Below are 21,454 nucleotides of genomic sequence, written 5' to 3'. Positions count from 1 at the left end.
CAGTTGCCAAATCTTGCTTCTCTTGCCAACTGGGAGGTGTCCCCCCCCGCCTCACTCCATTGTGTGTGTCGTCTGATCGCGAAAGGGTGTCAGTTGAGAGAAGATGCAGCAGGACAGCCTACATGTGTGGTTATGGAAATGAGGTGATTCCTTTGCCAAAGGAACATTGGGGACAGGAGTTGTGGGGTTGAGAGTTTCGGGGAGGGGGGAGGGTGTCGGCATTTGTTCAGGGAGGACACACACTGGGGGTAGCTAGCTCCACATCCCGTCCCACTCACAGTAGGGTGTGAGGGGAGTCTCGCTAGCTCTCTGTTCAGTGCTCCCTCTCAGTCACCAGATGGTTGACTATTTTGGGGGTGGATGTACTTCTACTTGAAGGTGTTATTGTTTGACAACTAGGCCTAGCTATAGGTCGATATGGGATGACTGACTTGACTTCATTCGGGCAAAGCAGAGCGACTGGAATGCAACCAAGCTACCTGCTGCTCTGTTTTTTTCTTTCTTCTCCTTTTTCATCTTTGTAGGAGACTTCAGTTGCCGCCTCTCTTTCTCCTGTTTTTCATTAGCATTCTAGCATGAATGATTCCTCCTCGTTCCCACCCGATGGGGTTAATTTTATGTCAACAGACAATGCAACAGGCGGCTTTCCTCGAATATCTCTCTGGGAAAATCCCGGCAGTAAATAGGCTTGCAAAAAAAACAGCCTCTCCGTCTTCTCGTTTTGCTCTCCCCCTCTGTCGCTGCTTCCATTGTCATTGGAGATAGCACACTGCCCTTTTAGTATAAAATCAATATAGAAATGAAAGGGAACACCAAGGCTTTGTGCGTGCACAGGGCTTGTTCTTGTATGTTTTGTGCACACCCTCCTATGTGCCCAGGAGCAAAGTGTCTGCAACAGCAGCAAGTGACGAGCCCAAAACCAGCCGTGTTGTGAGTGGCAACCCAACTGATGTCATCAACCGAGGGCTGACCCATTTCTTTTGTGTTTCTTGTTACGCAGCAAACAGTTACCACCACGCAGGCACATTTGTCCACAGGCCTGTGAATGCTGTAAAGTTCATATTTGTGTAGCAGCTGTACTGTTTAGTGGAGAGAGAATTTTACTACTGTTTTCTTTGCTTTTGTTTTTAAGGCGAGTGGTAAGATGCAGTGACACCGTTTTACCTCGAGCACCTGTCCTTTCCAAACAATGCCTGACCAACCTGCGAGCCTTTTTAATCTGTATCTTCAGGCTCACCTGTAGTCCATTTCCTCAAACAGTCTCGTTCCAGACCATGTTCCCTTCACAAACAGGGCTTTTCCCCTCCCAACCTGGTTCTGAGAGACTGCCCTAATATACTGGTCTTGTCGTCAAGCGCATATTTTTTAAATGATGCTCTCAAAGGATTGATGCTGCTTTTTTCAGGTGATTTCGTAGTTTTTATATTTCAACGAATTGCAAAAACTTAAGCCATTTCATGAAGAGTCTGCTGCTTACATAGTGGCCCCCCCAGGACTAAGTTTTGGGTTCGGTGTGCTGAAGTTTAAAAACGAAACAGGAAATGCATGGCACATGATTTGAGCTTTTATAGGTAGACACAGGAACAGATGTGCAGATGAAATGTTTTGGGTCTTGGGCATCCCATCCTTGTGCTATAGTTATGAAACTAGTTCCAAATTGTTTGGTAACAACACAGTCACATCCCCGTCTGGTCCTTAGCCTCTAAGAGAGTGGCATTGTTGCATGCTGCAAGGCATATGGTAGGCATTACGTTAAAAGTTTGAAATTAGAATAACTGAGCCTTTACACACTTAATTGCCCCTGAATTCCAATGCTTCCTGTTAAGGGAAATAAGGAGAAGAACGTGGGAGTGTTTCCCAGCATGAGAAGTCCAGATGGGGGAGTTGAACAAAATGTCAGGCACCCTAAAAGAAACAAACAAAAGTCAACACTGTCCTAGTCCAGCAGTTCCATCTCAGCTGGGAGCTCCTTGCGTGGGCTCTTAAGCGATCGAGCCTGGAGAACCACGTTGCTAATCAAACATTAGCCCAACATACAGTTCCCATAACTTGTTGAAAGATGTCATCAGTGCTTTATCTATGCAAACAAACCCCCTTATCTTGGTTCCACCTGGCAGCTTGCCTAGAGCTCAGCTGTGGAGGGTTGTGTTGGCCGGGGGTTAGCTCGCAGGGAGAAAAGGGCTTCTGGTGAGTTCTGGCCTTGATTTATTTGAACAGCTGATCCAAGTCAGTCAGCAGAGCCTGAACATAGCCATCCCACTTTCAATAAAAGTCAACGAGAGCTTTATTGGCAGCCACTCGCATTGACTACTTGGTTTGCCAAAAACTGCTGGAGACTGCAGACATAGGCTGATTTGAAAGTAATGATACAGTACTTTATACTCCAACATGAATACCTGTACCATGTACATTAGGATATGGAAGAGCAGCCACTGTGAGAAGCCAATAAACGTACAACCTGAAATTACGTAATTTCAACTAGCTTTGCCCAGTTTTGCTATTGGGGTTTGGCTATTGGGGTAAATGTATATTTACTCTGCTACTGTGATATGTAAATAACCCTTGGCCCAACCTTTTGAAGTAGCCCAGGGTGGGTGCTGAGGGGTATACTGCAAAGCAGGATCAATGAGTTAGCCAGCTAACTTTGATCAACAACCAGAAATAAATTTTAATTAACAAATCTAAACTTAATTAATTAAGAAATCTAAACTTTTGTGTTTTTGGTTGTTGACTCGATTAGACTATGGCCATTTCAAAGTATTTAGGCAAGTTAGTTGGCAAGCTTATTGATCCTGCTTTGTAGTATACCCCTGTGGTCTGTTTTATATAGTAAACAGAAAGACCGACAGAAGAGAACATATCCACAACAATAACAAAACCAATGTTAATGCCCAGATGCACTATTCCCCCCCAGAACCTTCCCAGGGGTCCGTCTTTCATTTAGCCCCTGCAGAGCCATCGGTGTTTACGTTCACTTCCTTGATGTTCTGCATTTACTGTCTATTTGTTTATTTTTGGCCTTGCTCCCTACCTTCATTGGGCCCACCTACTGCCACTGCCCCTCTTCACTAGCTACAGCCCCGCAACTAAACCATGTTCTCGACAGACGACCAACCTCTCCCACCCCACAAACCTGCCTTCTTGAGGGAGTAGTCATTTAAAACTAAACACATACTATTTTGCCTCTGCTTCAGGAATCAAAATCAAACATACACACGCGTGTCGTGGTGGAGTGCATATTGGAGGACCGCACTGGAATGTGTATGTGAACTGATCCCCGTCTGTACCCCACCCTGCCTGCCTGCCTCCGCTTGGAATAAATCCCGGAGAAACTCCCCCTGACACGGACGGCTGGGTGTATCTCGTAGTTCTTCCAGGGGCCTGAATGCCTGGGTGCTTAGTGCACCTAACAAGGCAAAGCAGACAAGCAGTGTGAAGATGGATGGTGAACCCGCTACCTTAGCTCTGTCTTATTGATGTGTGAGGGGATGTGAGTACCAGGGTGGACTGGCAGTTAAAGGGATGCACCCAGGTACGATGTTGGAAGCAGGCTTGACGCCGTTGTATTCTTGCCCCCTGGTTTGGATACGGTCCCAATCAGCCACTGGAGACATATGAGCGCGTTGATTCGAAGGCTTTACTGCATATTGCGGTCAATCCCTCTGTGTGAATTTGAATCTCGTTTCACCCCCCCCCCAAAAAAATACATACAGTATGTTTTACTTTCTTGAATCATTTTCAATGGTAAAGATAAAGCTCACATTGAACCATTTTTGTCCAGCAGGGCCAAAACAGCCAATCAAGTAACTTCTATATTTATTCCGGGTGGTTTACCTTTCATTTCACATGAGGGCTGAATTCATGGAGTGGAGTGAGACTTTAATAATAGGTTATACAGGCTGGCAGGTGTCGACTACAGTACAAGTGACCATTGTTTGGTTGGAACATCTCTTTCTAAATTGGAACTCATTCTGATGGACGACATCAAAAAAAGTGGAAATGTCAAAGGAGAACAAAGGAATGACGGCGTTGTCTGTCTCTGGGGCTTTTGGAACTGGACAGCGTAAGCTTCCACTGCTCACTGACCTCCTTTCTCTGTCATTGTTTTTGCCCACCTCATCATACCTCAAAGTGGAGGTCCGTCCGTCTGTCTGCCTTTCCTCATCTGTACCCAATGTTCCCAAAGGACATCGCCACTTGCGCCAGTGAGCTCGTTCCCGTGGTTAATGAAGTCTGATGACAAACGGACTGCATGAGCATTTCCAAAATGTCACTGAAGAACTGTACTACTGAAAATAATAGCTTCATCGCATAAGATTATAGCTCAAGTACAATTTTCAGATCACATATAAATCTATAGTTCAGTGTAACAGAATGTGAAATTGATTTGAGCCATGCAGACAGACATAACAAGTACAAACCTCTGCAGCCAGCAACGGGTTAGGCCTAGCTCATTTCTAGATGCCACACACCATTAATCTCAAACTCTCTCAAATCACGGAATCCAATATCCAGTACTGCCATCCACTTCACTATACCCTTGTCAGAGTACACGGGAGTGTCCATTCTATAGATTTCAACCAAAACAACATTACCCTGCCTCCCAGCCAAATGTTGCTCCCAGACCATGTCACTACTCTAGCGTTTGCGCCGTTCCCTCATTGATTACCGTTATGTTTGGGTGAACGACCAGCTCGGGGTGCCCCGCTGGTTCGTGGAACCAACTGGAGCAGTTCTGTCATTAACCAGCAGTGGCGAGACTGTAGCCTACATTCAGGCTGACGTTTGATGGACGGTGTCATCTGTTCATTTGTGACAACGTTTGTCTGTTTTTTATTAGTTTTCTTTCCCCTGTTTTAGATGGTCTTATTTTAAAGACCATCTGGGATGGACTGATGCCCGAACACAATATTTGTGCAATTTATCTGACTCTTGATAATTACTATTTGTTTGTATTGCAATTGTCGGTCTCTCCATAACATCAAATTGCTTAATTTAGTGCTGTATGTACTTTTTTGTACCCCAAGAAATATGAGATGTATTACAACACAAACATTGACATATTGAAGAATCAAGAGTCCGATGCAGTGCAGCATCATGCTTTAGCTTGTCCGAACTTCCAGCATCAGTCAGACCCGACTGCATCATCAGTCAGACTCTTGATGGCCAATAGGAAGTATACATACTGATATGTAAAGCAGTATGAAATTGTAGTTCTAAACCGTATCCACGTGATTCGGCTTTGTAGATCAAATAACTGACTCAAGCCTTAGAACCAAAGTTGTCCTCTTATGGCAAGGCAGGAACCTTTTCAGAAGATTCATGACGAGTACTGAAGGGGAAAAAAAGGATGTGTCGCAAGCCGTTTTCATCTCACGCTTTCATGATCTGTTTGCTCTCAAGCGGTCGGACATCAAGGCCATGCATTTTTAATGAGGACCCTTTTCTCATATTGCATCTCTTCCTCATTTTATTCGGGTGTTTTTAATAATGGAATAGGGCATCATTGGGGGCGGATGGCATCGGTTGCTCCGCCTTGGGTCCCCCTCAGTGTTCCGTGTCCAATCGTAGCACGGCTGCCTCTGTAGTGATTGCAAATAACTTTTACACCTTGATGTTATGAATGCTTAATGCTCTTTTTAAACAGCCGTCTGTTAGAGGTGTTTTTGCACTGATTAGTTCGCAATAGTCGGTCTGGCTCTTGCTGAGACTGTTTGATTATAAACTAGTCAATAAAGGTCCAGTTGGATTGGATGTGGCACTTTCAAAGTATCCTATAACAAACTCAAGATTAGTTAATTTTTGTACACTATTTAAGGTAACCTTAATTCAAATGAGCATCCAATCAGTAACATTCAATACAATGAGGCAAGAGACACAGATGAAAGGATAAGGACTCTTTATCCTCAAAGGGTAGGGGACTTTTCCGTCTGGTATTGGGGCCTATGTCGTGAATAGGGTGCCATTTGGGATGTATTCAGACTGGTATTTTCCAACATTGTATTAGCAACATAGCTCAGGCAGTAGGAAACACTCTCATCCATTTATATGCAGATGAAACCGTTTTATACTCAGCTGGCCCCTTCCTGGATTTTATGTTAGAAACGCTCTAGAACAAAGCTTTCTTAGTGTCCAACAAGCTTTCCCTGCCTTTAACCTTGTTCTGAACCACTCCAAAAGAAAGGTCACCTGGTTTGGTAAGAAGAATGCCCCTCTCCCCACAGGTGTAATTACTTCATCTGAGGGTTTAGAGCTTGAGGTAGTTACCTCATACAAGTTACCTCATACAAGTACTTGGGAATATAGCTAGATGGTACACTGTCCTTCTCTCAGCACATCAAAGCTGCAGGCTAAAGTTAAATCTAGACTTGGTTTCCTCTATTGTAATCACTCCTCTTTCACCCCAGCTGCCAAACTAACCCTGATTCAGATGACCATCCTACCCATGCTAGATTACCGAGGCGTAATTTATAGATTGGCAGGTAAGGGTGCTCTCGACCAGCTAGATGTTCTTTACCATTCGGCTATCAGATTTGCAACAAATGCTCCTCAAAGGACACTCTATGCTCCTCTGTAAACTGGTCATCTCTGTATATCAGTCGCAAGACCCAGTGGTTGATGCTTATTTATAAATGCCCTCTTAGGCCTCACTCCTCCCTATCTGAGATATCTACTGCAGCCGTCATCCTTCACATACGACACCCGTTCTGCCAGTCACATTCTGTTAAAGGTTCCCAAAGCGTACACATCCCTGGGTCGCTCGTCTTTTCAGTTCGCTACAGCTAGCGACTGGAACGAGCTGCAACAAACACTCAAACTGGACAGTTTTATCTCAATCTCTTCATTCTAAGACTCAATCATGGACACTCTTACTGACAGTTATGGAGGCTTTGTGTGATGTATTGTTGTCTCTATTTTCTTGCCCTTTGTGCTGTTGTCTGTGCCCGATAATGTTTGTACCATGTTTTGTGCTGCTACCATGTTGTGTTGCTACCGTACTGTATTGTCATGTGTTGCTACCATGCTATGTTGTTGTCATAGGTTTCTCTTTAGGTAGTGTTGTCTCTCCTATCATGATGTGTGTTTTGTCCTAAATTATTTTTAATCCCCGCAGGAAGCCTTTTGTTAGGCTGTCATTGTAAGTAGGAATTTGTTCTTAACTGACTTGCCCAGATATAAAAAGATTAAATAAAAAAATATGAATATACCCCCCTGGTGTTAAATCTGTCGACGTTTACTACAGGAAATTGAGAATTATGGATATTCAAATCAGGAATGAATAACATTTCTCCTTGTTTATGAACATTGTAGCCTATTTTTGAAATAAATCCTCTGAATAATATAAATACCTTACCATCAACACCCCCACTCTTTTAAAACATTTTAATAACGGCAATTCCACAGTAATGTCGTCACAGTTCCAATTAGTATGACTTTCAAATGCATACAGTACTTATCAGGAAGGTTGAAATGTTGGTCACATGTTCACACGGTTAATCACATTCGAAGATGACTAACCACATACTGGTTAAGTTGGCTGTTTTCTGATGTTTTCTGAAATCCTGCCCTCCTCAACTTTAAAATTATAAATGAGTCTGCTGTCCAGAGGCAGTGTGATAAATAGTTGACTTTGAGAGAGAGAGAGCATGATTCATATGACATTGTTACTCCTCTCTAAGACCTGGAAGGCATTCATTGTGAGTTTAAGAAGTGTTCACTCAATGCATAACATTTTTCTATGTTGTTGCATAGACGGTTTGTCATGTTACATTAATACAGATCAGATAACTGCGATAAATCTTTCAAATTCGACAAGGTTGTGGGCCATTCACAGGCATGTAGCTCAAAGCACCTAGAGACATGAAATAATTAATTCAGAATTATTGCAAATGAGCCATTGAACTTGAAAAGGCCTTTCATCTTTCAGCCACACCATTCCCACAATGTTAAACGCTGCCAAAAACCCTATCAAAGCAATACAAATGTCTTTTTGTTCTAGTATTGGTACATGGGCATTGTTTGTAGGCCTTCAGTTCGATTGATTAAACCGAAATAGCAATGAAATGGCTATTGATGTTCATTATGTTTAGGCCTTTGCACAAATTGAAGGTGAAATGCAATTTTATGTCTGTTTTTATTTTGATGTTATAATTTTAATGAAATTAATCATGTTATGTTTCTCACTTTAAGATCTGATTCCACGAAGGATCACCATGTGGCTGTTATTGGCTTGATGTGGACCAGGAAAGGATCTTCACCTTCTATGCTGCGCTGTCCTTCAGAGACCCGAGCAGATCTGTCAATCTAATCCTTTTCTATGGATTATGGACCTGGCGAAGTGAAATCCCAGATTTGGGTTTTGTCTAATACTACATGGTAGCAGTTTCCATAACAAATGGCTTGTATTGGAAACCAGTCATGAAATTTGGGACTGTAAGGTGCCTGTACACAGGATATGAGTGTGCCTAGCCTCTGGACTGAGGACATAGCAAAACTTGCTGGAGTAGCTAGCAAACCAAAGGGCTCCAATTATTTAATGCAGTCGGACAACCTGTTCAACAAGAAACTCCAAGCGTTAAAGGGGCCTATGGGACCTCCAAACGCCAACGTGCAAGGAACGCCAGCTATGCCCAAGATGGGTGTCCGGGCGAGGGTGTCGGACTGGCCCCAGCGAAAGGATGGCTGGGAGTCACAGCCTCCGCCACGCTATGACAGCCTGGTGCCGACCTTCCAGAAGGGACCGTCAAAACTTAGCACAGAGGTCATCCTCCAAAAGAGCCAGGAGTTGCTCAGTACTGAGATCCCAGAGACCAAGTATCTGCTATGCGACCTCCTGAGCCACTCCCCTATGAAGGGCTTCCCCGGGATCAAGAGGAGCAACAGTGAGGTCACCATTAGCGATATCGGCGCTGAGGACTTGGATCACACCACCATCAACCCCAACACTGGGGCCACCTTGCGCCGTGAGTATGGGAGCACATCATCTCTCGACAAGCAAGGTCTGTCCGGCGCCAGCGAAGGCTTTGTGGGCACCCTGAGGGGCTACCACATGGAGGACCGCTCGGACCAACCCAGCGCGCCTCCTCCACAGAGTTTCCCGGAGCTGCTGCGTCTCAACACCACTCTGTCGCCCAGCCTACAGACGGCCACCCAGATTGCGCGAGGTGACATTGTCTGCATCCCGGGCTATGACTACGTGGACAGCTCCATGCTCTACAGCCGTGAGCGGGAGAAGTCCTTCCTCCAACGCATGAAGGCAGAGAAGGCCGACACCTCCATCTTCCGGAGGCTGCGGAACGTGAAGAGCGAGGGCGAGTACCTGGACCAGGAGGACGGAGGGCGCTTCGGAAGGCCCCTGAGCTTCCAGAAGTGCTTCGCCCACTACGACGTGCAGAGCGTCCTCTTCAACATCAGCGAGGCGGTGGCCAATCGCGCCGACCTGGGTCGCAGGAAGAATACTACCACTGGGGCATCGGCCGCCTCTCAGTGCCAGGCCCCGGCTTCTGGGCTGGGAGACAGCGCCACGCCAATTCCTGTCTGTGAGTCTCCCATAGGCATCTGCGAGGAGCTGGGTCACAAGGCCAGCATGGACGCAGATGAGGGGGATGGGAAGAGCAATACCCTGGTGCTCAGCTGCCCGTACTTCCGTAACGAGACTGGTGGCGAGGGCGAGAGAAGGGTGGCCCTGAGCAAAGCCAGCAGCGCCAGCTATGGGAGTGGAGACTATGCTCCTAGCTATGGGGGTGGAGGACAAGGCTACTCTGTGGAGTCATCGCTCAGCACCCGGTGCACCAACGCAGGGGTGTCGGTGCTCGAGGTGTCAAGGGAGAGCCAGGCCTTCCACAGGGACATGTACAAGCGCTACATAATTGAACACATTGACCAGGGGGCTTACTACTACCACAAGTACTTCTACAATAAAGGTAAGAGAGGCATTGACTACCTACCAAATACTAAATTGTTTCCTTACTACAAAGTACTCTAGCAACTTAAAGAAAGATCCAGATGGGGCTATTCAGTTTTTCAAGTTAATTTACGATGTGCTTTGCAGTGTTTACAAATGCACAACGCTAGCAGTCACGCCATAGAATCGAGCCATGTGTAGCTAAATTTGAGCGTTTCTGAAAATCTATGACCTGCTCATTGAATGAGGATATAGTTTTACTGGAGTAGACATCAACATGATACCTGAGATAGCAGGGTACATGTAAAATCTGCAATTTTCCACTTTTGCATTTTGGACTGCATGAGTCTAGCTTGTTAGTTGACCGTGACTTCCGTGGCACTTAGATGTCCCATATGTCAGTGCGTGACAGTGCCTGAGGTGAACAACTCTTGAAGCTAGTCACGCTTGAGTCACCGCTGCAATGCAGTGCATGAGTTTTTCCCTCTACATTTGTCAGTATCCAAGATGTTGCTAATAGCTTTTTTACAGCCATTTTACAGACTTGAACTAAACTTGAAGATGAGCGATTCCACGCCTGCGTAGGTGGAAAATGTTTTTGGTATCTCAGATTGTTCTAGCAATCCTCACATAGAAACTTCGTTGGGAGGAAGAATGTTTGACATGCATTTGACATTTGTATCACGTTCATGAAAGATCATAAATCATGATGTAAATGTTATTTTCAGGCCCTTTCTAGATCTTTACATGCCTGCCTTATGATCTGTGAACCGTACATGATACAGACATCTTGTTGTCATTATACTCGTCATTTCCATCCATCCACAGTTTTTATGCAAGTAAAGTCGTGTGTGTGTGTGTGTGTGTGTATAAACTGGGAGTTTCGGGATAATTATTATTATTTTACCTTTTATTTAACTAGGCAAATCAGTTAAGAACAAAATCTTATTTACAATGACAAAATCTGGAAAAAGTCAAGGAGTCTGAATACTTTTCAAATGCACTTTATTGAATATTATGTGTATCCTATCAATTAAAATGAGCAATCTGGGGGCAATTAATTAGCTTTAGAGATAAAAAAAACGAAATAGTCTACAAAATGTTTCAGGAATGCCTATCTTAACTGTTTCTATGCTACAGATAATATTTCAGAACAATCTGAGATGGTGGATGTCATGGCTTGCTGAAATGACTCTAGGGTAGGATCCAAGGGTCTTTTTAAATGGATAGTTCAGTGAAATAAAACAATTCTGATATTTTTTTAACCTTTCTAGCGCAGCGAACCCCTCGAACACATTCCGCTGAAAAGGCAGCGAACTAAATTCAATAATATTTTTTTTTAAATATGTAACTTTCACACATTAACAAGTCCAATACAGCAAATGAAAGATAAACATCTTGTTAATCTACCCATCGTGTCTGATTTCAAAAATGCTCGTCAAAAAAACAGCCATTTTTCCAGCCAAACATAGGACTCACAAAAAGCAGAAATATAGATAAAATGAATCACTAACCTTTGATGATCTTCATCAGATCACACTCATATGACATCATGTTACACAATACATGTATTTTTTGTTCGATAATGTGCATGTTTATATCCAAAAATCTCAGTTTACATTGGCGCCTTACGTGCAGTAATGTTTTGATTCCAAAACATCCGGTGATTTTGCAGAAATACTCATAATAAACATTGATTAAAGATACTAGTGTTATTCACAGAATTAAAGATAGACTTCTCCTTAATGCAACCGCTGTGTCAGATTTCAAGAAAACTTGACGGAAAAAGCATAATCTGAGAACGGCGCTCAGAGCCCAAAACAGCCAGAGGAATATCCGCCATTTTGGAATCAACAAAGTTAGAAACAACACCATAAATATTCACCTACCTTTGATGATCTTCATCAGAAGGCACTCCCAGGAATCCCAGTTCAACAATTAATGACTTTGTTCCATAAAGTTCCATCATTTATGTCAAAATAGCCACGAAATAGCCACCAGTAATCAATCTTCATGAGGTGCAGGCACTTCATCCAGACAAAAAGTCGAAAAGTTCCGTTACAGTCCTTTAGAAACATGTCAATCGTTAGGCTGTTAACATAAAACATCAATAACGTTCCAACCAGAGAATTCCTTTCAGAAAAAGCACTGGAATGCGAGGCACTTCTATCGGGAGCGTGTGTCATGAGCCAAGGCTCTCTGCCAGACCACTGACTCAGAGGTCTCATGAGCCCCTCCTTTATAGTAGAATCTTCATTCAAGTTTCAAAAGACGGTTGACATCTAGTGGAAGCCCTAGGAAGTGCAACCTCATCCATATCTCATTGTGTATTCGGTAGGCCAATCTTTGAAAAACTACAAACCTCAGATGTCCCACTTCTTGGTTGGATTTTTCTCAGGTTTTCGCCTGCCATATGAGTTCTGTTATACTCAGACATCATTCAAACAGTTTTTGAAACTTCAGAGTGTTTTCTATCCAATAGTAATAATAATATGCATATATTCACATCTGGGACAGAGTAGAAGGCAGTTCACTCTGGGTACGCTATTCATCCAAAAGTGAAAATGCTGCCCCCTATCCCAAAAAGGTTAAGAACGGTATGGGCAAGTCGAGAATACAATCCACACTTTAGCTTTGTCTGCTAGTTCATCTCTCCTCGTCCATAAACTTCTTTCAAGGTAATACAAATCTATAATTATGTAATTTCACTGAAATGTCCCTTTCATTTCATGGGTCATCAGAGCTATCAACCAGCCCCAGCTCAGCCTGTGGCAGAAGGCCTTTATCACCCAGGGCTGTCTCATCGATCCCCTCAACCGATCTGCACCAAATCCCTTCTCAGGTGGTTTGAGTAGTACATAAATAATTTACAGTGCATTTGGAAATTAAAAAGTTACAGCCATATTCTAAAATTGATTACATTGTTTTTTTCCCCTCATCAATCTACACACAATACCTAATAATGATTCATTTATAAAAAATATTTTAAAAACTCAACATTTACAATAATATTCAGACCCTTTACTCAGTACTTTGTTGAAGCACCTTTTGTTAGCGATTACAGCATCAGGTCTTCTTGGGTATGATGCTACAAGCTTGGCACACATGCATTTGGGAAGTTTCTCCCATTCTTCGCTGCAGATCCTCTCAAGCTCGTCAGGTTGGATGGGGAGTGTCGCTGCACGGCTATTTTCAGGTCGCTCCAGAGATTTTAGGTTGGTTTCAAGTCCGGGCTCTGGTTGGGCCACTCATGGACATTCAGAGACTTGTCCCGAAGCCTCTCCTGCATTATTTTGGCTGTGTTCTTTGGGGCGTTGTCCTGTTGAAAGGTGAACCTTTGCCCCAGTCTGAGGTCCTGAGCGCTCTGGAGCAGGTTTCCATCAAGGATCTCTCTGTTAGAGGTAGACCGATTATGATTTTTCAATACCGATACCGATTTATTGGAGGACCAAAAAAAGCCGGTGCCGATTAATCAGCTGATTTAAGTAAAATAAAAATATTGGTAATAACGACAATTACAACAATACTCAATGAACACTTATTTTAACTTAATATAATACAGCAATAAAAATCAATTTAGCCTCAAATGAAATTTGGTTTAAATAATGCAAAAACAAAGTGTTGGAGAAGTAGAAGTGCAATATGTGTCATGTAAAAAAGCTAACGTTTGAGTTCCTTGCTCAGAACATGAGAACATATGAAAGTTGGTGGTTCCTTTTAACATGAGACTTCAATATTCCAAGGTAAGAGGGTTTAGGTTGTAGTTAATATAGTATTTATAGGACTATTTCTCTCTACCATTTGTATTTCATATACCTTTGACTATTGGATGTTCTTATAGGCACTATAGTATTGCCAGTGTAACAGTATAGCTTCCGTCCCTCTCCTCACCCCTACCTGGGCTCGAACCAGGAACACATCGACAACAGCCACACTCGAAGCAGCGTTACCCAAGGGGAATAACTACTCCAAGTCTCAGTGCGAGTGACGTTTGAAACGCTATTAGCGCGCACCCCGCTAACTAGCTAGCCATTTCACATCGGTTACACCAGCCATCAGGCTGATAGTCTTGAAGTCATAAATAGCGCGGTGCTTGCGAAGAGCTGCTGGCAAAATGCACGAAAGTGCCGTTTGAATGAATGCTTACGAGCCTGCTGCTGCCAACCATCGCTCAGTCAGACTGCTCTATCAAATCATAGACTTAATTATAACATAACACACAGAAATACGAGCCTTTGGTCATTCATATGGTCAAATCTGGAAACTATCTTATCAAAAACAAAACGTTTATTATTTCAGTGAAATATGGAACCATTCTGTATTTTATCTATCGGGTGGCATCCCTACGTCTAAATATTCTTGTTACATTGCACAACCTTCAATGTTATGTCATAATTACGTACAATTCTGGCAAATTAGTTCGCAATGAGCCAGGCTGCCCAAACTGTTGCATATACCCTGACTCTGCGTGCAATGAACGCAAGACAAGTGACACAATTTCACCTGGTTAATATTGCCTGCTAACCTGGATTTCTTTTAGCTAAATATGCAGGTTTAAAAAAAATATACTTCTGTGTATTGATTTTAAGAAAGGCAATGGTGTTTATGGTTAGGTATAGTCATCCAACGATTGTGCTTTTTTCGCCAATGCGTTTTTGTTAAATCATCCCCCAGCGTTGCATCGATTATATGCAACGCAGGACACGCTAGATAAACTAGTAATATCATCAACCATGTGTAGTTATAACTAGTGATTATGATTGATTGATTGTTTTTTATAAGATAAGTTTAATGCTAGCTAGCAACTTACCTTGGCTTCTACTGCATTCGTGTAACAGGCAGTCTCCTTGTGGAGTGCAACGAGAGGCAGGTGGTTATAGCGTTGGAGTAGTTAACTGTAAGGTTGCAAGATTGGATCCCCCAGACTGACAAGGTGAAAATCTGTCTTTCTGCCCCTGAACAAGGCAGTTAACCCACCGTTCCTAGGCTGTCATTGAAAATAAGAATGTGTTCTTAACTGACTTGCCTAGTTAAATAAAGGTATACATTTATTTTTAAATCAGTAAAATCGGCGCCCAAAAATACAGATTTCCGATTATGTTTTTGTGGGACAGCAAACTCCATATAAACTACATGTTCAAAAGTATGTGGACATCTGCTCATCTCATTCAGAAATCATGTGCATTAATCTGGAGTTGGTCCCCCATTTTCTGCTATAACAGCCTCCACTCTTTTTGGAAGGCTTTCCACTAGATGTTGGAACATTGCTGCAGGGACTTGCTTCCATTCAGCCACGAGCATTAGTGAGGTCGGCCACTGATGTTAGGCAATTAGGTCTGGCTCGCAGTCAGCGTTCCAATTCATTGTGTGCATGTGTGGCCTACCACTTCGCGGCTGAGCCTTTGTTGTTCCTAGACGTTTTCACTTCACAATAACAGCAATTACAATGACAGTTGACCATATATATCTATATATAGATTGACATAGATGTGTACTTTAACATGAATAAAACCAAATCGCAACTATGTAGAAATGTTAATCAACCTACATTTATATAGTTTATTGACTGTGTCCAGCTCGCTAATAATCACATCATTTTAAAGCTAGACAGTCAGAAGTACATTTTGACACGGAGGAAACGCTGGACCACGTTGAAGTCCGAATGTGGCCCCCGGATAAAAGTGTATTTGACACCCCTGGTCTAGGGAAATGAGGAAAAACACTTCATCCTTGGGATGAATATAATGAAACCCGTGGTGAAGTTAATGGAACTACAAAGACTGGTTTTTCTGCAGTGCAGGTTTCAGGCCGTGCAGGTTTTATTGAAATGAGCCTGTAGTTACATGTCTTTTGCAACCCTACATGTCAATTAATCAGCAAAGGGAGCATTACTACATGAAATGTATCTATCTCCTCATTGATTTATTGATACACTAGGTTTAGGCATATCTTTATGGGTTAGCATGTATTTGATTGACTTTTCTGGCTTTGCTAGTGTTATAATCTAAATGTGTAGGCCCTATTCATGGAGTTTAAGGAATGCAAAGGAAAGTCCAATCAGGCAAATCATGTTAAGTTGAACTGTGTTTGTTGCAGATCTGTTTTTACCTTTGATCTGTAAGCCAGAGTGCCAAAGCCAAATTTGTATTTTTGGTGAATTTAATGGAAAATAAAGATTTCTTATGTTATCATAATCCAAACCGCAGCTAACGTTTGTGTTGTACCGTCATTTACCATTTACCCTCAGATCACCAGAACTACTTTGGCACTGATGAGAACTTGGGCCCTGTGGCGGTCAGTATCCGCCGGGAAAAGATGGATGAGGGAAAGGAGGGAGCACAGTACAACTACCGGGTCACCTTCCGGACCAGCGAGGTAAATAATCGAAAAGTGGAGATGTCGCGTAAGGCTGAGAGTGTCCTAAAATGTATGTTGTACACAGGTTCTTACTGTGGACTCTCAAATTGCTAACTAGCAGGCAAAATTAATTCTCACTTTTGTGAGATAATGCACAGTGGACTAGATAAGCAGACATTTTGTATTATCATACCAATGGGACATTAAACAACTATTCATCCGGCAAGTTAATGGGGAAAGTTTGATCCCACGATATGTTAGTTCTCCTATGAGATACTGTAAGTGGGGAGATTGTGACATGCTAAAAGCAAATCTATTTAGTTTTACTAAAAGCTAATTCCCTATGCAACTTAACCCAGAGAACTGGGAGAGAGACTTTTCACTGCGTGCAGCGAGAAATTGAAGCTCTTTGGGAGGTACTCTCTTCACTAGTATCCTCGTTTACTACTCTATATATCACCCATGTTTCTTATATATTACAGTCATTTGCCTCTTACGTTTTCTTCCTGATGTAGTTTCCTTTATTTTCTATTCATAATTTGTAAGCATTTTCCATTTAAAAAAAAAACAGAATTATTCTATAATAACAACATCATAGCTACATTACTTAAGACAGCCAAACACTTCAATCATTCCCACTCACTTAATGTGTTACATTCTTTTGGATCATGTTCGCTCTTGAAACATATGTGGAGAAGATTTCAACTGTTAATAACAACTTTCACGAATGAGCCTTTATAAATGCTTACACTTTATGAATGATGTTCAATGTTGTAACTAAAAGCTTATGAATTGTAATGATTGAAATGCCTAGAAGTGCTTAATTCTTAAGTCTAAGCCGACATATGGAATTGTTTTAAGAATGTCATACCATGAATCATCCTTTTACTACTGTAGCCCATAGAAATGCATTGAATTACACATTACACGTTTTTTTTTACTAATTTGGCACAACAACCTCCATACTTACATTCATTAATTTGTTTGGGTTACTTTTAGACGAGTCCCGTGACACTTGTGAATACTGTAGAGCAAAATAGAGAACACCATCGTGTTTGAGAGTCTCCCCTTTCTACAGTGGGGTCATATTAGTTTGTAGCCCAAATGGTTTGGACACTACAGACAAACGTTGGTACATCAGCGTTACCGACTTGAGACGAGTACCGTGACAAACTGTTACGATGCTACAGACGGAGAAGACCGATTTTCGGGATGTCTCCTGGTCTGACCAACAGTGCTGTAGCTCTGCCACAGGGTGACATAGGCGATGTGGTGGATTGAGATGCAACCAAAATAACACATCTCTAGCTTAAACTGACAGATTTTGATGGACACTAAGGGGTTAAACTTTTGCATATAATAAAATAGTTATTTCTAATTTATATATCATTTGCAACTTTATTCATGAAAGTTGTTTGTAAATTGTTACTCCAACTCAACCGTCAAGGCTAGACCCCCAGCTAACCTCCAGCCTCTCTCTCTCTGTCCTCCCCAGCTCACCACTCTCCGAGGGGCCATCCTGGAAGACGCCGTGCCCTCCACCGCCAAGCATGGCATGGCCAGGGGCCTACCGCTGAAGGAGGTGCTGGAGTATGTGGTTCCAGAGCTGAACATCCAGTGTCTCAGGCTGGCCACCAGCTCGCCCAAGGTCCCTGAGCAGCTCCTCAAGCTGGACCAACAGGGGGTGAGTGATCATAGACACAGTCACAAGTGAAATTTTCCACACCCCTTGCACAGTCTTAACATTTTGCTGATTTAAAACATTTTTTTTTTTATGTTTAAACCTACTCCACATTTTCAAAGTGTGTGTACAGTTGAAGTCGGAAGTTTACATACACTTAGGTTGGAATCATTAAAATTTGTTTTTCAACCACTCCACAAATTTCTTGTTAACAAACTATAGTTTTGGCAAGTCGGTTAGGACATCTACTGTGTGCATGACACAAGTAATTTTTCCAACAATTGTTTACCGACAGACAATTTCACTTATAATTCACTGTATCACAATTTTGGTGGGTCGGAAGTTTACATACACTAAGTTGACTGTGCCTTTTAAACATTTTGGAAAATTCCGGAAAATGTTGTCATGGCTTTAGAAGCTTCTGAAGGGCAAATTGACATCATTTGAGTCAATTGGAGGTGTACATGTGGATGTATTTCAAGGCCTACCTTCAAACTTAAATATTGTAGACTTCCACAAGTCTGGTTCATCCTTGGGAGCAATTTCCAAACACCTGAAGGTGCCACGTTCATCTGTACATACAATAGTACGCAAGTAAAAAAAACATGGAACCATGCAGCCATCATACCGCTCAGGAAGGAGACGCGTTCTGTCTCCTAGAGATGAACATACTTTGGTGCCAAAAGTGAAAACAACAGCAAAGGACCTTGTGAAGATGCTGGAGGAAACCGGTACAAAAGTATCGATATCCACAGTAAAACGAGTCCTATATCGACAACCTGAAAGGCCGCTCAGCAAGGAAGAAGCCATTGCTCCAAAACCGCCATAAAAAAGCCAGACTACGGTTTGCTACTGCACATGGGGACAAAGATCGTACTTTTTGGAGAAATGTCCTCTGGTCTGATGAAACAGCCCGTGCTTCACGGTTGGGATGGTGTTCTTCGGCTTGCAAGCCTCCCCCTTTTTCCTCCAAACATAATGATGATCATTACGACCAAACAGTTCTATTTTTGTTTCATCAGACCAGAGGACATCCTGTTGTGGGGTTGCTTTGATGCAGGAGGGACTGGTGCTCTTCACAAAATAGATGGCATCATTACGAAGGAAGATTACATGGATATATTGAAGCAACATCTCAAGACACCAGTCAGGAAGTTAAATCTTGGTCACAAATGGGTCTTTTCAAATGAACAATGACCACAAGCATACTTCCAAAGTTGTGACAAAATGGCTTAAGGACAACAAAGTCAAGGTATTGGAGTGGCCATCACAAAGCCCTGACCTCAATCTTATAGAACATTTGTGGGCAGAACTGAAAAAGCGTGTGCGAGCAAGGAGGCCTACAAACCTGACTCAGTTACACCAGCTCTGTCAGGAGGAATGGGCCAAAATTCACCCAATTTATTGTGGGAAGCTTGTGGAAGGCTACCTTAAATGTTTGACCCAAGTTAAACAATTTAAAGGCAATGCTACCAAATACTAATTGAGTATTTAAACTTCTGACCCACTGGGAATGTGATGAAAGAAAGAAATAAAAGATGAAATAAATCACTGTCTCTACTATTATTCTGACATTTCACATTCTTCAAATAAAGTTGTGATCCTAACTGACCTAAGACAGGGAATTTTTACTAGGATTAAATGTCAGGAATTGTGAAAAACTGAGTTTAAATGTATTTGGCTTAGGTGTATGTAAACTTCCGACTTCAACTGTGTATATACTTGGTGAAAGCACATTTGGCAGCCATTGCAGCTGTGATTCATTCTGAAAAATTTTCTTCCACCTCTGCACAACTCTTTGGGCAACATTTATCCATTGTTTTTGTCAAAATAATCAATTTGGTTGGGAATCATTGGTGGGCAGCAATATTCAAACCTTTCTGGTGTGTTTTTTTTTGCATTGAAAATAGTGTAATTAACCTGCTGAAAAATAACATTTCTACCCCAGGGTTAGGTTTGCAGAAGACTGAGGTGGGTTTCTATCTAACTTCTTACCTGGGCGTTGCTAATTCTACATTTCTTTCTATCCTAACAAACTCCCTCTTCTTGGAGTCCCCTTTCTGCTGATCTCAGGGCAGTTCAATTGACTTAATGGTTGCAGTTAACTTTAGTGAGCTTAATGGAAGTACTGATGGAGTTTCATAATAAAGCCACAGGTCAATACAAAAGGTTCTAACCTGCTCTGCCTCGTAACATTGCTTATGGTAGAGCATTGCGCTTGCAATGACAGGATAATGGGTTCAATTCACCCGACCAACAATACCCCCCAGAAAATGACACGTGCGTGACTGTAATTTGCTTTGGATAAAATAATCTTCTAAATGTTATATATTTTGTATTATTATACACCCCCGGGAAACTATTGAGCATGAAAAATCCAGGAGTTTGCAGAGTTGCAGTTCTTTACACGAACCTGTATGCCTGGCACCTACTTCCATACCCTGTTCAAAGGCACTTCATTATTTTGTCTTGCCCATTCACCCTCTGAATGGCACACACATACACTCTGTCTCAATTGTCTTCAGGCTTACAAATCCTTCTTTAACCTGTTTGTGCAATAGGCTATAGGCCCTATACATTATCGCTGCATTTTGGCTAAGCATGCATAGCCCTGCCATTGTTGTTGTTCTTGGTATATGATCACACTGGTAATATATAACTTGTTATATTACTTGAGGCACAGCTGAGTGAGCGTAATTAGCTTTCGCTGGACTGGTGGCCTGCAGTGAGAGCTTCGATGCAACCAAGTTTATTTATTTTTTTTAAATTACATTGTGCTGTGTAAAAACCCTTGGATCAACGCTAGCGGTGAGGCTGCCTCTCACCTGACTCACTGTTTCTCGACTCTCCCTCCCTCCCACTGAGAGAAGGGGACACAGCCTTCCAGCTAATAGTGAAATTAATCTTGTCACTCCTATGATCACAGAAAATGAAATAAAATATACACAAGCCCCTAATAATAACCCCGCAAGCTTATCGAAACACTTAGCTAAACTCATTATTGCAGCTGCGGTGCTGGTTGTAGTGTGAGTGGAAGTAGGGAGAACCCATTTGATGGCTTATCTAAGTGAATAAAGTGTTGACAGTGTTGAATAACAACTTAAACGTGAACTTACACACAAAACAGCAGCTGTATTCATTGAGTCTCTCCAGTCATGATTTTACATTTTGAAATCTCACAGTATCAACTTTGCTGTGCGCTCTAGACTTTTTAGACTTGTCTATGGCTCGAGGAAACTATGCAGACACAGTGATATGAGCTATCTGATTGGCCAGTGGTAAGCCTATAGGTGCACTTAATTTGTTCTCTGGGCCAACCAGTTGGGCGGAGTTCTACATTCAGACACATGAAATTATTCAAAATAGGCACACCGCCAACAGCACCAAACAAATCAAAAAAAGAATTACAGAAATGTTTGGTGGTTGACTAGGAATGCCTTGGAGATTGACGGATCGGTTGGTGACCACATGTCTAAAAGAAACAAATTGTTTCTTAGCAAAGAGCAATTTTT

The 21,454-nt window shown here is 42.3% G+C and overlaps 1 protein-coding gene across 3 annotated transcripts in view; it reads left to right on the top strand.

The window, feature by feature from the left end:
* Window positions 1-21,454, top strand: part of LOC110493763 (signal-induced proliferation-associated 1-like protein 2) — a 102,757-nt gene that overhangs the window by 29,276 nt on the left and 52,027 nt on the right. For all 3 annotated transcript variants that reach the window (XM_036949754.1, XM_036949752.1, XM_036949753.1), the window contains exons 2-4: window positions 8,191-9,923; window positions 16,152-16,279; window positions 17,757-17,945. In XM_036949754.1, the coding sequence (XP_036805649.1) occupies window positions 8,456-9,923; window positions 16,152-16,279; window positions 17,757-17,945 (1,785 nt within the window). In that variant the 5' untranslated portion in view covers window positions 8,191-8,455. The remainder of the gene's footprint in view (window positions 1-8,190; window positions 9,924-16,151; window positions 16,280-17,756; window positions 17,946-21,454) is intronic.

The sequence above is a fragment of the Oncorhynchus mykiss genome, chromosome 17, assembly GCF_013265735.2.
Source record: "Oncorhynchus mykiss isolate Arlee chromosome 17, USDA_OmykA_1.1, whole genome shotgun sequence".
NCBI lineage: Eukaryota > Metazoa > Chordata > Actinopteri > Salmoniformes > Salmonidae > Oncorhynchus > Oncorhynchus mykiss.
Note: the sequence above shows the minus strand (reverse complement) of the source record. Positions and strands in the feature narration are given on the sequence as shown.